This window comes from Loxodonta africana, chromosome 8 (genome assembly GCF_030014295.1).
Source record: "Loxodonta africana isolate mLoxAfr1 chromosome 8, mLoxAfr1.hap2, whole genome shotgun sequence".
In the NCBI taxonomy this organism is placed as follows: domain Eukaryota; kingdom Metazoa; phylum Chordata; class Mammalia; order Proboscidea; family Elephantidae; genus Loxodonta; species Loxodonta africana.
Genome location: NC_087349.1, coordinates 61,758,046 through 61,773,729, shown reverse-complemented (window position 1 = coordinate 61,773,729; position 15,684 = coordinate 61,758,046). Strand labels below are relative to the sequence as shown.

At 37.7% G+C, this 15,684-nt stretch overlaps 1 protein-coding gene across 10 annotated transcripts in view; it reads right to left on the bottom strand.

Moving 5' to 3' along the window:
* AKAP9 (A-kinase anchoring protein 9) overlaps window positions 1–15,684 on the bottom strand; it is a 156,654-nt gene that overhangs the window by 61,398 nt on the left and 79,572 nt on the right. For all 10 annotated transcript variants that reach the window (XM_010587275.3, XM_064289974.1, XM_064289970.1 and 7 more), the window contains one exon: window positions 2,739–2,971. In XM_010587275.3, coding sequence (XP_010585577.1) covers window positions 2,739–2,971 — 233 coding nt within the window. The remainder of the gene's footprint in view (window positions 1–2,738; window positions 2,972–15,684) is intronic.

The window sequence follows — 15,684 nt, the reverse complement described above, 5'->3', positions numbered from 1 at the left end:
TTTCATAGCACAAAAGAAAGTACAAATTACAGAAATTAAAATACTAATATGGCTGAAAAGGCAAAAAAAAAAAAAGGTCATGTAGAAATTAGAGTCATCTATACTATACAACTTCTACAAGTCAATGGGATAATTATGATGCATATGCATTCAGCTTTAAAGTGCTGAAAAGCAACAATAGAAAATGCCTAAAACAGCTCAGGTGATTCAGTGGGCAGCATAATGTAAATCTGGCTTAAGCTTAAGCATTCTAAAAGAAAGCCAATATAGGGCTTAAGTTAATTAGAAAAGCAAAGACTTTAAGAAGTAGTAAATCTTACTGGAAACTGTGAATTTTATTATAGTAGCCATGGAATTTCACAATATGACATAGCATTCATAATTGCAATGTTGGAATTTAAATGAAATCTACTGAACCTGAGGCTGAAATAAAATTTTTTGATCCAAGAGTATAATTTAAAGGCTTTTTAAAATTAATAACACAAAGCTGGTTTTTCCTGGTGGCATTTCCTTATGAGCAACTAGGCTGCCGGCAATAAAAAAATAACTCACTGCTTAAGTTTTAAAGATGTGACCACTATTGTCATATGCACTAAAGATCAATATTATGGAGTGAACTGTGTCCCCCCAAAATATGTGTTGAAATCCTAACCCCTGTAGCTGTAAATATGACCCTGTTTGGAAACAGGAGTTTTTCTTTTGTTATGTTAATGAGACAATACCAATATAGGGTGGATCCTAAACCTAAGCACTCCTAAGGTATTAAAGACTAGAACATAGAGAGACACACACATAGAAAGAAGATGAAGAGAGGACGGGAAAAGACCCATCACAAGCCCAGGAACGCCAAGGACTGCTGGCAGGTACTAAAAGCTGAAACAGACAAGGAAGGACCTCTCCCTACAGAAAAAAAAAAAAAAATACAGGCCCTGAATTTGGACTTCTAGCCTCCTGAACTGTGAGAAAATAAATTTCTGTTCTTTAAAGCCATCCACTTGTGATATTTCTATTAGGGCAGCACTAGGTAACTAAGACAGTCATCCTTTTGCTATTGGCAAATACAAAAGATTTGAGTTTTCAGGAATACGACACTTCTGCTTCTTTATGATGCTCAAGAAAAAATTTGAGCTACTGAACCATAAGTTTTTCCATCATTTTATACCTGCTGTGAAAGAGAGTTTTAGAAAGTAAGAATTGCCTAAGGATAGCAATTTCTTCCATTAAATAACTATACGCATATTACACCTTAGAATGTGCCTATGGAAAAAATTTTGAGTCCTACTTAACTGCCTATGAATAGTTTGGCCAGTCTATCAAGACACACTGAAGAAGTATAATAATAGCATAGGGCACAGGGCATATCTCATTGCAATGTGTGGTAATTTTCAGGGTTCTATTGTTCTTTAAGATACACTTCATACTATATCATGAAAGAAGATTTAGACTGTCCCCAAATCAAGAAGAATGAATCTGGGGAAAACTCTGGTTAAGTGTCATTTCTGAAGATTATTCTCTGGATGGCAATTATTTCAATGGAAATATATTCTGTTTCGATAATGTCTTTTTTACTGAATTCCAATATCAACTTACAAGGACAAAAAAAAAAAAAGAGTAACATATATTGGTAATGAGAAGTTAACCAAGCAGTAGATGTTTAACAAGTTATTTCGTCACTAGCCAAGAAATGGCCTATAATCATTAACCTGACTTAAATGAGTACGGCATTAAACAATCAAAGATATCACAATATTTTTCAAATTTGCTCAGTCCAAGTCATTGCTATTGCAGAAGCATACCATACTAAATAATTTCTTATAGAGAAAAAGTAGCATCAATGAAAGCCAGGCCAGACATCAGAAATAAGAAAACAAAGATACTCTTTCAACTTCTCAACTTGTTTTCCTATATTGTGAAATACCTGCATTTAGCATACTCTGAATAAAGATATCAAAATATTGTTAATGATACTAACCACGTAGCTGGTAACAATGGTGCATTCATTTGATTAACAAGACAGCTATGATTCTACAGTTGTTTCAGGTTAAACATTTTTAAATAAGTGAATTTATTTTAAAATTCTGAATATAGTAACTTAAGAGTCAGTTACCATACATGGTATAAAATTTTATAGACAGAGAAATTTGCAATTTAAGTTATAAATACAATGATTATATATGTTTTTAAGTTTCCATAAAAACAGTATTTAATGTAGAAACTGTCCCACATTCTAATTTCCAATCAAAGTACTGTAAAGTGAAGCAATCTATTTATATCTGTGAAAAGGATGCAAAAATCATGTGAAAGAATTTCAAGTTTGATTTATCATCAAATTGTAACAGTAGTATGTTATGCCATATTAGAGAATACAGTTTGTTTTAGGTATTCCTTATATCACTAGTCCTTAAAATAATTAATATATTTTAATGTAACATTTCATACAATGGTGAAATTAAGATCTCTTTGGTTATCAAAAAAGTAACACGTAAGAGTATAGAAAATCTGAAAATTAAAACAACACTAAACTTTAGAACTGAGAAGGCCCATCAGTGTATTGAATTAATCCTTACTACCTGAGAAGAATAATGATACCAGTATTGGCTATCACAAAGAAATCAATTATTAAAGGGGAGCCTAATTCAATTTCTGTGGGACAGCAGAGAAAAAAGGTTTCATCATTCCACTGCTTAAAAGAAAACCTACTTCAAATTCAGTATATATGAGAAACATCAGGAGGTTACCTGACTACTAGTCTCACTAATGGCTTCCAGAAGTTTTTCAACTGCTGCTTGTAGCCGAGAACTAATGTTCAACATAAGTTCTTCATTTTCAGGGTCTATTTCAGTTCCAGTTAAACCACTCCTCACAAGCCGTTGTGGCAACTCTGTTCCTTCCTCAGTTACTTTTGACCACATGCTACTGTCATTTCTTGGCATATCACTTCCAGAATAAGAGCGTATAGATTCATCTGTAACTAGAATAATATTTTAAAGGCATAAATTAATTATAATAAAGTTTTAAAAAGTTACAAAATAAAATCAAATTAAAGCACAAAATCATTAAAACTATAAGGTCTTATAATAACAATATTGCAGCAAACCAAAGTGGATTATGATTTGTGATAAAATACACAAATACAAAACATAATGTTATTCAATAACTGAGCAGGTAAGAATGAAAACGATGATGCTATACTAACAGGGCTTTACAGAAATTAATGTTTGGGTTATTAAGTATTTATTCTTTTATAACAATTTTCAACATATTTAGTAAGTACCCACCATGTAGGGTTTACTAAGTAACGGGGTCTCAGAGGACTTTATAGTGTAATGAGAAAACAAATATATAAAACAATTACATGAAAAGAAAAATATTGTGCAATGGGATATTAAGGGTATATGGGGGGGGGTAGAAGAAGTGCCTAAATATGTCTGGAGCAGATCTTTTGATTTTTGAGCGCTACAGAAGGCAGCATCACCTGCTCTGGCTAGACAGTAAAGGGGTCTGAGATAATTTGACAGCTTGCTACTTTTTAAGAGGTATACAGGTATATAAGTCAAATTTGCATGTAGAAGCCGAAACAGTTAGGTACAGTCATATCTAATGTTAGTCAAATGTTTGTCTTAGTATATAGTATACCTTTCCAAGCATAAAAAAAAATTAAAGAAACGCTTCCAAATATACTAAAACATCTTTAACATGATAATATAGTAACAATAATAATGTTTTTATGCACGTCAAAAAGTAGGGCCTGCTTGTTATTATGAACAATTGTATGTACCTCAAGTTTTTAATATAACAGGCTTTCCAGAGGTTGGTTTGTAACTATGGGCTGTAAGGAAGTTGGCCGTTTTTAACCTGGGGACTACCTGTACTGGGGAGAGGGTAGACTGATGAACAGTTCTGAATTAACTATGGATTTATCTATTCAAACTAGCCTTAATTTTTATACAAAGAAAACTGAGCTTACATGGGCAGAAGATAAGCTCTGGAAATGGTTTCTCTAAACTAAAATATGATAAATTTCATCACTGCCATGAAATATAATACTCAACCATGGTAGCATGTTACAATCAACGAAACAATGAAATTACCTGAAAAGGAATTACCTATTCATTATTATATGTAACACATATTAATAGTCAGCAACTGTCCAAAGTTAACAAACTAAAAGCAGAAGAAACTTCAATTTTCAAAATGCTTGGATAAACATGCAGTTTGTCACAGTCTCCCAGGAGAATCAGTGCTATTTACTAAAATTTGTCCTGCTCAAGTAGCCACTGCGACATGAAATTGTCTCAATCGCATGTAGTGGTGAGATTAGATGCAGGTTGAGATAAAAAAAAAAAAAGATACAAGGTCTGAATTCAACACAATTCCACATTCGCTATGAAACTCTCTGTACAAGTCACTGGCTGAAGAGTTTGAAACTGCATTCTGGGAAATGATTTTAAATGTTTGCTATTGCATAGGTCTATTGGATTCTCAGTGCAACAGCTGATAAAACTTTAACGTTGTATTTTTATCCCCAAAGTTAAAAAAGACTAGACTGATATTTACTTATATTATTCGAAATGTTCAAAATTGAATGCTCTACTTCGGCCAACATGGCACCATACACAGAAGCACCACACCATCACTCCATAGCAAAGACCCAAAAAACTAAGTAAAACAGAGACAAACGTCAATCCTGGGACCCATGGTGTCAAATGAGGAGATAAAGAACTCAGCCAAGCACTGAATGGAATAAGAAGCTGACAGAGAAAAAAGTGAGGAGAGGTCCCCTATCAGCTAATGCAGCACGGATTCGACATCTCGGACTCGTGTCGGAGATTGGAGGACAGGGAACACGGAAAAGCAGCTTCACAGAGCTCCCAGCAGGAGACAGAGCACACGGTAATCAGTGATACCACACCTCATCCTCTCCCTGCTTCTCTACCTCTGCATTTCCTGGCTGTTATCAGGAGCTCAGCTGATTGGGAAGTACAGCATCTGTGCTGCCTGGATTCACCCTACCCACAGCAGAGGTCAGCGGACAATGAGTACAGGAAAGCAGCTTCATGAAGTTCCCAGCAGGAGACAGGGCACCTGGGGCTCGGGAAAGCAATATAAGCTTTCTTAATACCCCCTCCCTCGGCCTCCTCTGTTTCCCGCCGGGCCAGTCGCAGTCTCTTGGCTGAAAGACAACTGCTTCGGCCTGGGGCCACTTGAATTTTTATACTGGCCGGCTCCTTGAGTGTCACTTGTCTGTTGCGGTGTTATTTTTTCCGTTTCTTTTGGTTTCTTCTGTGGCTCCCACCACCTCCTCCTCCTTTCTCTTGAACACTTGGCTCCATGTGCCATCTCTGCTTCCTCCTGAAAGGCTGTAAAGCACTGCTCAACTGGGGAACCACTCCCTGGACCTGCAATACCACACAGGTGCAATCCCCAGGGCTTTTTTGTGCTTTGTTTTGTTTCTTTGTTTTCTTTTTCATTCCATGGCTTAGAAGCCCCTTCTAGCCGGGCTGCACTGCACAGCTTAGAAGCCACTTCCCCCGTCTGTACAGCTGTGTCAGTTGGATCCCTGGGGGCATTTATTTTTTCTTCTTCTCTTTATTCCTTTCTATCTTTCTTCATATCTCAGTTCTCATCTCTCTGTACTTACCTTCTTTTCCTGTCTCCTAAATACCTGGCTCTGTGTGACATCTATAACCTGTTTAGCCAGGCTATACTGTGCAGACTGGGTGCTACATCCCTGGTCTTTGCAGCTGCACCAGTGGGACCTCTGGAGGCTTTTCTTTCTTTCTTTGTTTCCAAATTTTTATCTACTTTTGTTTTCTTTTTTCCCTTTTTGTTTTTCTCCATTTCCTGGTTTCTCATATCTCCACTCCAACAGCAAGCTGTCTTAGCACTTGTTTTATTTTCGGCTCCTTTTTCTCTCTCCTCTCACCTTTCATATATTCATATTAGCTCCACACATCACAACCTCCCCCTTTCTACCTGCCTACCTGCACCGTACACTGAACATCACACCCCTGAGGAGCACAGGCACAACCTACCAGAACCTGCCCAGCTCTGATTCCCAACCTACCGTGTCGGCCTTAGTATGTGCCACCAACAACCCATTCCAGCCCCTCCTGTTCAGCTGGACCTGCCCTACTGTACCAAAGCTGAGCAACTGGCCCTGCCCCTTAGACAAGAAGGTGAAAAGTATCATGACCACAGATGAATAAACAACAAAGAACACACAGCCCGCCTGCTCAGACATAACCAAATAAAACAAAAAAAGCAAGACGAACAAACCAGATCTACAATCAATAAACAAAGAAAAAAACTACTGAATGTCTCAAAGACAGCAGACAATTTCAAAACATGAAAAAAACAGGACAGGATGGGTCTAGTAGGCATCCAAAATAAGATGCCAGATGACTTTCCAACAGAAGAAAAGGTACTAGATCTACCTGACAGGGAATTCAAATATCTAATATTCAGAACTATCCAAGAGGTGAGGCAAATAGCAGACAAAAAGAGGAAAAGGCAAATTCATGGAAAATACAGACAAAAAAATGGAAGAATTTAGAAAAATAATACAGGGACAAAAATATCAAAATAAATTCACAACTAGAAATCCATACAAAATGAAAAATTAGAAATCCAAAAGATAAAAAAGATTTCAGAACTGGACAGTGTCATAAAAGGGCTGAGGAGCGGCTTTGAAATGATGGAAGACAGGATTAGCAAAATTGAAGACAAACACATGGCTATAACTGAGGAAAACTCAGACAAAAGAATAAAAAAAAAAAATTGAGAAACCCTGAGAATTATGTGGAATACAATCAAAAGCAGAAATCTGCGAGTGATTGGAGTTCCAAAATGGGGAGAAAATGGAAAACTCTGAGAGGATCATTGAACAACTGCTGACAGAAAACTTCCCTAATATGAAAGATGAAAAGCTGACCATCCAAGAAGCTCAACGAACCCAATATAGGACAGATCCCAAAAGAAAGTCACCAAGGAATATCATAATCACATGTGCTAAAACCAAGGACAAAGAAAAAATCCTGAGAGCAGCTCGAGAAAAACAAAAAGATACATATAGAGGAGAAATGATAAGACTAAGCTCTGATTATTCACCAGAAACCATGTAGGCAAGAAGGCAATGCAGTGATATACATAAAACCTTCAAAGAAAAAAACTGCCAACCAAGAATATTATATCCTTGCAAAACTGTCATTCAGATGTGATGGTGAAATTAGGACATTTCCAGATAAAAAGAAATTAAGGGAATATGTAAAAACCAAACCAAACTTACAAGAATTATTAAAGGAGTCCTTCAGTCTGAGAACAAACATCATCAGACCACAGCCTGCACCTAGGGTGCAAGATTGTACCAGCTAGATACCAGCCTAGGAAATGAACTCTCAAGGATTATCCAAAACCAAAAGAAATACAACAGGGAACCAGAGAGATTAATCTGTAAATGACAACAACATCAAAACAATAAAAGAGGGAGTAAATGGTGTAGGTATAGAATTTTCTAAGGGAGAGGAAGGCAAGGCGATACCAGGTAATAAGACTGGTTCAAACCTAGGAAGATAGTGGAAAATTTCAAGGTAACCACAAAGAAAGTTAACAAATGTACTCATCAAAATAAAGAAGAAAAACATGAAGTCTCAATAAAAACAAAATCTACAAAAACAAAAGAAATGAAAAAGAAATCCACAAACAAATGGAAATCAGCACAGGAGAGTAAGAGGAACAAAAGAAAATGTCGACACTACAAAAAAAGCACTGCAAAATGACAGCAACAATCTGACACCTATCAATAATTACACTGAATGTAAATGGCCTAATTGCAACCATAAAGAGGCAGAAAGTGACAGAATGGATTAAAAAAAACAGGATCCATCAATATGCTGTCTACAAGAAACACACCTTAGAAACAAAGATGTTACTTTATTAAAAATCAAAAGATGGAAAAAATATAACAAGCAAATAACGACCAAAAAAGAGCACGAGTGGCAATACTAAACTCAGAAAAAAAAAAAAAAGACTTTAAAACAAAATCCACCATAAAAGACAAATGAACGCAATATATGATGATCAAAGGGATGATCGTTCATGAAGATGTAACCATAATAAACATCTACGCACCCAATGATAGGGCTCAAAAATAAGTAAAACAAACTCTTAACAGCACTGAAAAGAGAAAATGACAGTTCCGCAATAAAGCAGGAGGCTTTAACACACCACTGTCGTTAAAGGACAGAACATCTAGAAAGAAACTCAACAAAGATACCGAAGAGCTAAAGCGCACAAACCAGCGAACTTGACCTTATAGACATTTACAGAACACTCCACCCAACAACTGCACAGTACGCATTCTTTTCCAATGCACATGGAACACTCTCCAAAACAGACCACATCTTAGGCTCCAGAGCAACCCGAAACAAAATCCAAAACACTGAAATAATAAAGTATCTTCTCTGACCACAACGCCATCAAAGCAGAAATGAACAGCAAGAGAAAGAAAAAAAGAAATCAATTACATGGAGACTGAATACCACCCTGCTTAAAAACCACTGAGTAACAGAAAAAATCAGATATAGAATCAAAAAACTCCTAGAATCAAACGAGAATGAAAACACATCATACCAAAACCTTTGGGACACAGCAAATGCAGTCCTCAGAGGTCAATTTATACCAATAAACGCACACATCAAAGAAGAAGAAAGGGAAAAAACCAAATGTTAGCTACACAACTCAAATAGAAAGAGAAGAACAAAAGAAGTACACAGCCACCAGAAGAAAGGAAATAATACAGATCAGAGCAGAAATAAATGAAACAGAGAATACAAAAACAATAGAAAGAACCAACAAAACCAAAAGTTGGTTCTTTTAGAAGATCAACAGAAGTGACAAACCACTGGCCAAACTGACAAAAGAAAAACAGGAGAGGATGCAAATAACCCAAGTAAGAAATGAAATGGTAGACATTACAATGGGCATATCTGCAACAGGATCATAAGAGTATTATAAAAAACTATATTCCAAGAAATTTGAAAACCTAGAGGAAATGGACAAATTTCTAGAAACACACTACCTACCCAAACTAACACAAAATGATGCTGAAAATCAAAACAGACCCATAATAAGAGAACAGATTGAAAAGGTAATAAAAAACACTTCCAAGGAAAAAAAAAGCCCTGGCCAGATGGCTTCACTTGAGAATTCTACCAAACATTCACAGAAAAGCTTATGCCAGTTCTACTCAAACTGTTTGAGAACACAGAAAAGGAAACAATACTTCCAAATTCATTCTATGAAGCTAGCATAACCCTGATACGAAAATCAGGCAAAAAACCAAACCAAACCCAGTGCCGTCGAGTTGATTCCGACTCATAGTGACCCTACGGGACAGAGGAGAACTGCCCCATAGAGTTTCCAAGGAACGCCTGGCGGATTTGAACTGCTGACCCTTTGGTTAGCAGCCGTACCACTTAACCACTATGCCACCAGGCAAAGGCACCACAAAAAAAGAAAATTACGCATCAACATCTCTCATGAGTATAGATGCAAAAATTCACCACAAAATTATGGCCAGTAGAATTCAGCATCATATCAAAAAATAATACACCACAACCCAGTTGGATTCATACCAAGTATGCAAGGATGGTTCAACAGTAGAAAATCAATCAGCATAATCTACCGCATAAATAAAAGGAAAGAGAAGACTCACATGATCATCTCAGTCGCCAGAGAAAAAGCATCTGACAAAGTCCAACACCCATTCCTGATAAAACCTCTCAATAACATAGGTACAGAAGGGAAATTTCTCAACATAATAAAGAAATCTATGCAAAACCAATAGCCAACATCATTTTTTTTTCTTTTCTTTTTTACTTAGCCTTAAATGAAGGTTTACTGAACTAGTTTCTCATCAAACAGTTCGTACACACATTGTTATATGACATTGGTTAACAACCCCACAACATGTAAACATTCTCCCTTCTCATCCCTCGGTTCCCTATTACCAGCTTTCCTGTTCCCTCCTGCCTTCCAGTCCCTGCCCCAGGGCTGGTGTGCCCCTTTAGTCTTGTTTTCTTCCACGGGCCTGTTCAATCTTTGGCTGAAGGGTGACGACATCATTCTTAATGGACAGAGGCTGAAAATGTTCCCCTTGGGAACAGGAACAAGACAAGGATGCCTTCTATCACCACTCCTTTTTAACACTGTGCTGGAAGTCCTTGCTAGAGCAATAAGGCAAGAAAAAGAAATAAAGGGCATCCAAATTGGTAATGAAGAAGTTAAACTCTCCCTATTTGCAGATGATATACTACACATGTTGTTGTTGTTAGGTGCCGTCAAGTCGGTTCCGACTCATAGAGATCCTATACACAACAGAACGAAATACTGCCAGGTCCTGCGCCATCCTCACAATCGTTATTATGCTTGAGCCCATTGTTGCAGCCACTGTGTCAATGCACATAGTTGAGGGTCTTCCTCTTTTCCGCTGATCCTGTACTTTGCCAAGCATGATGTCCTTCTCCAGGGTCTGATCGCTCCTGACAATATGTCTAAAGTGTGTAAGACGCAGTCTCGCCATCCTTGCTTCTAAGGAGCATCCTGGCTGTATTTCTTCCAAGACAGATTTATTCTTTCTCTGGCAGTCCATAGTATATTCAATATTCTTCGCCACAATTCAAAGGCATCAATTCTTCAGTCTTCCTTATTCATTGTCCAGCTTTCACATGCATATGATGCGACTGAAAATACCATGGCTTGGGTCAGATGTACCTTAGTCTTCAAGGTGACATCTTTGCTCTTCAACACTTTAAAGAGGTCCTTTGCAGCAAATTTACCCAATGCAATGTGTCTTTTGATTTCTTGACTGCTACTTCCATGGCTATTGATTGTGGACCCAAGTAAAATGAAATTCTTGACAACTTCAATCTTTTCTCCATTTATCATGATATTGCTCATTGGTCCAGTTGTGAGGATTTTTGTTTTATGTTGAGGTGTAATCCATACTGAAGGCTGTGGTCTGTGATCTTCATTAATAAGTGCTTCAAGTCCTCCTCACTTTCAGCAAGCAAGGTTGTGTCATCTGCATAACGCAGGTTGTTAATGAGTCTTCCTCCAATTCTGAGGTCCCCTTCTTCTTCATACAGTCCAGCTTCTCAGATTATTTGCTCAGCATACAAAATGAATAGCTATGGTGAAAGAATACAACTCTGACACACACCTTTGCTGACTTTAAAACAATCAGTATCCCCTTGTTCTGTCTGAACAACTGCCTCTTGATCTATGTAAAGGTTCCTCGTGAGCACAATTAAGCGTTCTGGAATTCCCATTCTTCACAATGTTATCCATAATTTGTTATGATCCACACAGTCGACTGCCTTTGCATAGTCAATAAAACACAGGTAAACATCCTTCTGGTATTCTCTGCTTTCAGCCAGGATCCATCTGACATCAGCAATGATATCCCCGGTTCCACGTCCTCTTCTGAAACCGGCCTGAATTTCTGGCAGTTCCCTGTCGATATGCTGCTGTAGCTGCTTTTGAATGATCTTCAGCAAAATTTTGCTTGCGTGTGATATTAATGATATTGTTTTACAATTTCCACATTCGGTTGGATCACCTTTCTTGGGAATAGGCATGAATATGGATCTCTTCCAGTCAGTTGGCCAGGAAGCTGTCTTCCATATTTCTTGGCAGAGACGAATGAGCACCCCCAGTGATGCATTTGTTTGTTGAAATGTCTCAATTGATATTCCATCAATTCCTGGAGCCTTGTTTTTCACCAATGCCTTCAATGCAGCTTGGACTTCTTCCTTCAATACCATCGGTTCCTGATCATATGCTACCTTTTGAAATGGTTGAACATCGACTAATTCTTTTTGGTATAATGACTCTGTGTATTCCTTCCATCTTCTTTTGATGCTTCCTGCATAGCTTAATATTTTCCCCATGGAATCCTTCACTATTACAACTCGAGGCTTGAATTTTTTCTTCAGTTCTTTCAGCTTGAGAAACACCGAGCGTGTTCTTCCCTTTTGGTTTTCTGTCTCCAGCTCTTTGCACGTGTCATTATAATACTTTACTTTGTCTTCTCCAGAGGCCCTTTGAAATCTTCAGGTCTTTTACTTCATCAATTCTTCCTTTTGCTTTAGCTGCTCAGTGTTCGAGGGCAAGCTTCAGAGTCTCCTCCGACATCCATCTTGGTCTTCTCTTTCTTTCCTATCTTTGCAATGAGCTCTTGCTTTCTTCATGTATGATGCCCTTGATGTCATTCCACAACTTGTCCGGTCTTCAGTCACCAATGTCCAATGTGTCAAATCTATTCTTCAGATGGTCTTTAAATTCAGGTGGGATGTACTCAAAGCCATATTTTGGCTCTTGGGGACTTGCTCTGATTTTCTGCAGTTTCAGCTTGAACTTGCATATGAGCAATTGATGGTCTGTTCCACAGTCGGCCCCTGGTCTTGTTCTGACTGATACTGAGCTTTTCTATCATTTCTTCCCACACATGTAGTCCATTTGATTTCCGTGTGTTCTACCTGGCGAGGACCATGTGTACAGTTGCCGTCTATGTTGGTAAAAGATGGTATTTGCAATAAAGAAGTCGTTGGTCTTGCAAAATCCTATCATTCGATCTCCAGCATTGTTTCTAGCACCAAGGCCATATTTTGCAACTACTGATCCTTCTTCTTGGTTTCCAACTTTTGCATTCCAATCACCAGTAATTATCAATGCATCTTGATTGCATGTTTGATCAATTTCAGACTGCAGCAGCTGATAAAAATCTTCTATTTCTTCATATTTGGCCCTAGTGGTTGGTGCGTAAATTTGAATAACAGTCATATTAACTGGTCCTTCTTGTAGGCATATGGATATTATCCTATCACTGACAGCATGGTACTTCAGGATAGATCTTGAAACATTCTTTTTGAGGATGAATGCAACACCATTCCTCTTCAAGTTGTGATTCCCAGCATAGTAAACTATATGATTGTCCAATTCAAAATGGTCAATACCAGTCCATTTCAGTTCACTAATACCGAGGATATCGATGTTTATGCGTTCCATTTCATTTTTGACGATTTCTAATTTTCCTAGATTCATACTTTGTACATTCCAGTTTCCGATTATTAACAGATGTTTGCAGCTGTTTCTTCTCATTTTGAGTCGTGCCACATCAGCAAATGAAGGTCCTGAAAGCTTTATTCCATCCACGTCATTAAGGTCAACTCTACTTTGAGGAGGCAGCTCTTCCCCAGTCATCTTTATCACCAGTCCTATTTAACACTGTGCTGGAAGTCCTTGCTAGAGCAATAAGGCAAGAAAAAGAAATAAAGGGCAAACAAATTGGTAACAAAGAAGTTAAACTCTCCGTATTTGCAGGTGATATGATACTATACATGGAAAACCTAAAAGACTTCATGAGGAAACTACTGGTAGCAATAGAAAGATTCAGTAGAGTAGCTGGCTACAAGGTAAACATACAAAAAATCAGCTGGATTCCTATACACCAATAAAAAGAATGATGAAAAAGAAATCACAAAAACCATACCATGTATAATAGCCCCTAAAAAAATAAAAAACTTAGGAATAACTCTAACCAGGGATGTAAAAGATCGATACAAAGAAAACTACAAAACACTACTGCAAGAAACCAATAGAGAGCTACATAAATGGAAAAACACACTATGCTCATGGATAGGTAGACTCAACATTGTGAAAATGACAACTCTACCTAAAGTGATGTACAAATACCATGCAACCCCAATCCAAATACCAACAACATTCTTTAAAGAGATGGAAAAACTGATCATTAACTTTCTATCAAATGGGAAGAAGCTCCAGGTAAGTAAAGCACTACTGAAGAAGAATAAAGTAGGAGGGCTAGGATTTCCTGACCTCTGAACCTACCATACAGCTATGGTAGTCAAAATAGCCTGGTATTGGTACAACAACAGATACATTGACCAATGGAACAGAATTGAGAACCCAGATGTAAATCCATCCACCTATGCTCACCTGATCATCGACAAGGGATCAAAGTCCATCAAATGGGGAAATGACAGTCTTTTTAACAAATGGTGCTGGCAAAACTGGACGCCCATATACAAAAAAATGAAACAGGACCTATACCTCACACCATACACAAAAACTAATTCAAAATGGATCAAAGACCTAACTATAAAGCAAAAAACTATGACATTCATAGAAGAAAAAAATAGGATGAACACTAGAGGCCCAAATACACGGCATTAATGGGATATGAATCACAATCAACAACATACAAACACCAGAAGATAAGCTAGATAACTGGGATCTTCTAAAAATTAAACACTTATGCTCATCAAAAGACTTCGTCAAGAGTGAAAAGAGAAACTATAGATTTGGAAAAAATTTTTGGTTATTACAAATCCAACAAAGGTCTAATCTCTAAAATTTACAAGAAAATCCAACCTCTACAATAAAAAGACAAATAACCCAATTAAAAAATGGGCAAATGAAATGAACATACACTTCACCAAAGAAGACATTCAAGTGGCCAACAGACACATAAAGAAATGCTCGGGATCACTAGCCATTAGAGAGATGCAAAATAAAATCACAATGAGATACCATCTCACCCCAGAATTACTGGCACAAATCAAAAAAACAGGAAATAACAAATGTTGGAGAGGATGCAGGGAGACTGGAATTCCTATACACTGCTGGTGAGAATGTAAAATAATATAACCATTTTGGAAAATGATATGGTGCTTCCTTAGAAAGGTAGAAATAGAAATACCATATGATTCAGCAATCCCGCTCCTAGTAACATATCCTAGAAAAATAAGAGTCATCACACGAGTAGACATATGCATGCCCATGTTCACTGCAGCATTATTCACAATAGCAAAAAGATGGAAACACCCTAGATGCCCATCAACAGATGAATGGATAAACAAACTATGGGACATACACACAATGGCGTATTACCCAACGATAAAGAACAACGATGAATCTGTGAAGCATCTCACAACATGGATGAATCTGGAGGGCATTATGCTGAGTGAAATAAATCAATCACAAAAGGACAAACATTGTATAAGATCACTGTTGTAAAAAACTCATGAAAAGTTTTATACACAAAAAGAAACAATCTTTGATGGTTATGAGGGAGGGGAAAGGGCGGGGATGGTAAAACACTAAATAGATAAGTGATAACATTGGTGAAGGGTAAGACAGTACACAACACTGGGGAAACCAGCACAACTTGTACAAGTCAAGGTCACGGAAGCACCATAGACACATTCCAAGTCCCTGAGGGACCAAACTGCTGGGCTGAGGGATGTGGGGACCATGGTCTCAGAGAATATCTAGCTCAACTGGCATAACATAGTTTATAAAGAGAATGTTCTACATTTTACTTTGGTGAGTAGCGCCTGGGGTCTTAAAAGCCTATGAGTGGCCATCTAGGATACTACACTGGTCTCACTCCTTCGGGAGCAAGGAAGAAGGAAGAAAACTAAAGATACAATGGAATGATTAGTCCAATGACTAACAGACCACACCTACCACAGCCTCCACCAGCCTGAGTCCATGACAAGTAGTGGTGCCCAGCTACCACCACTGACTTCTCTGATGGGGATCACAATAACGGGTCCCAGGCAGAGCCGGAGAAAAACGCAGAACAAAATTCTAACCCAA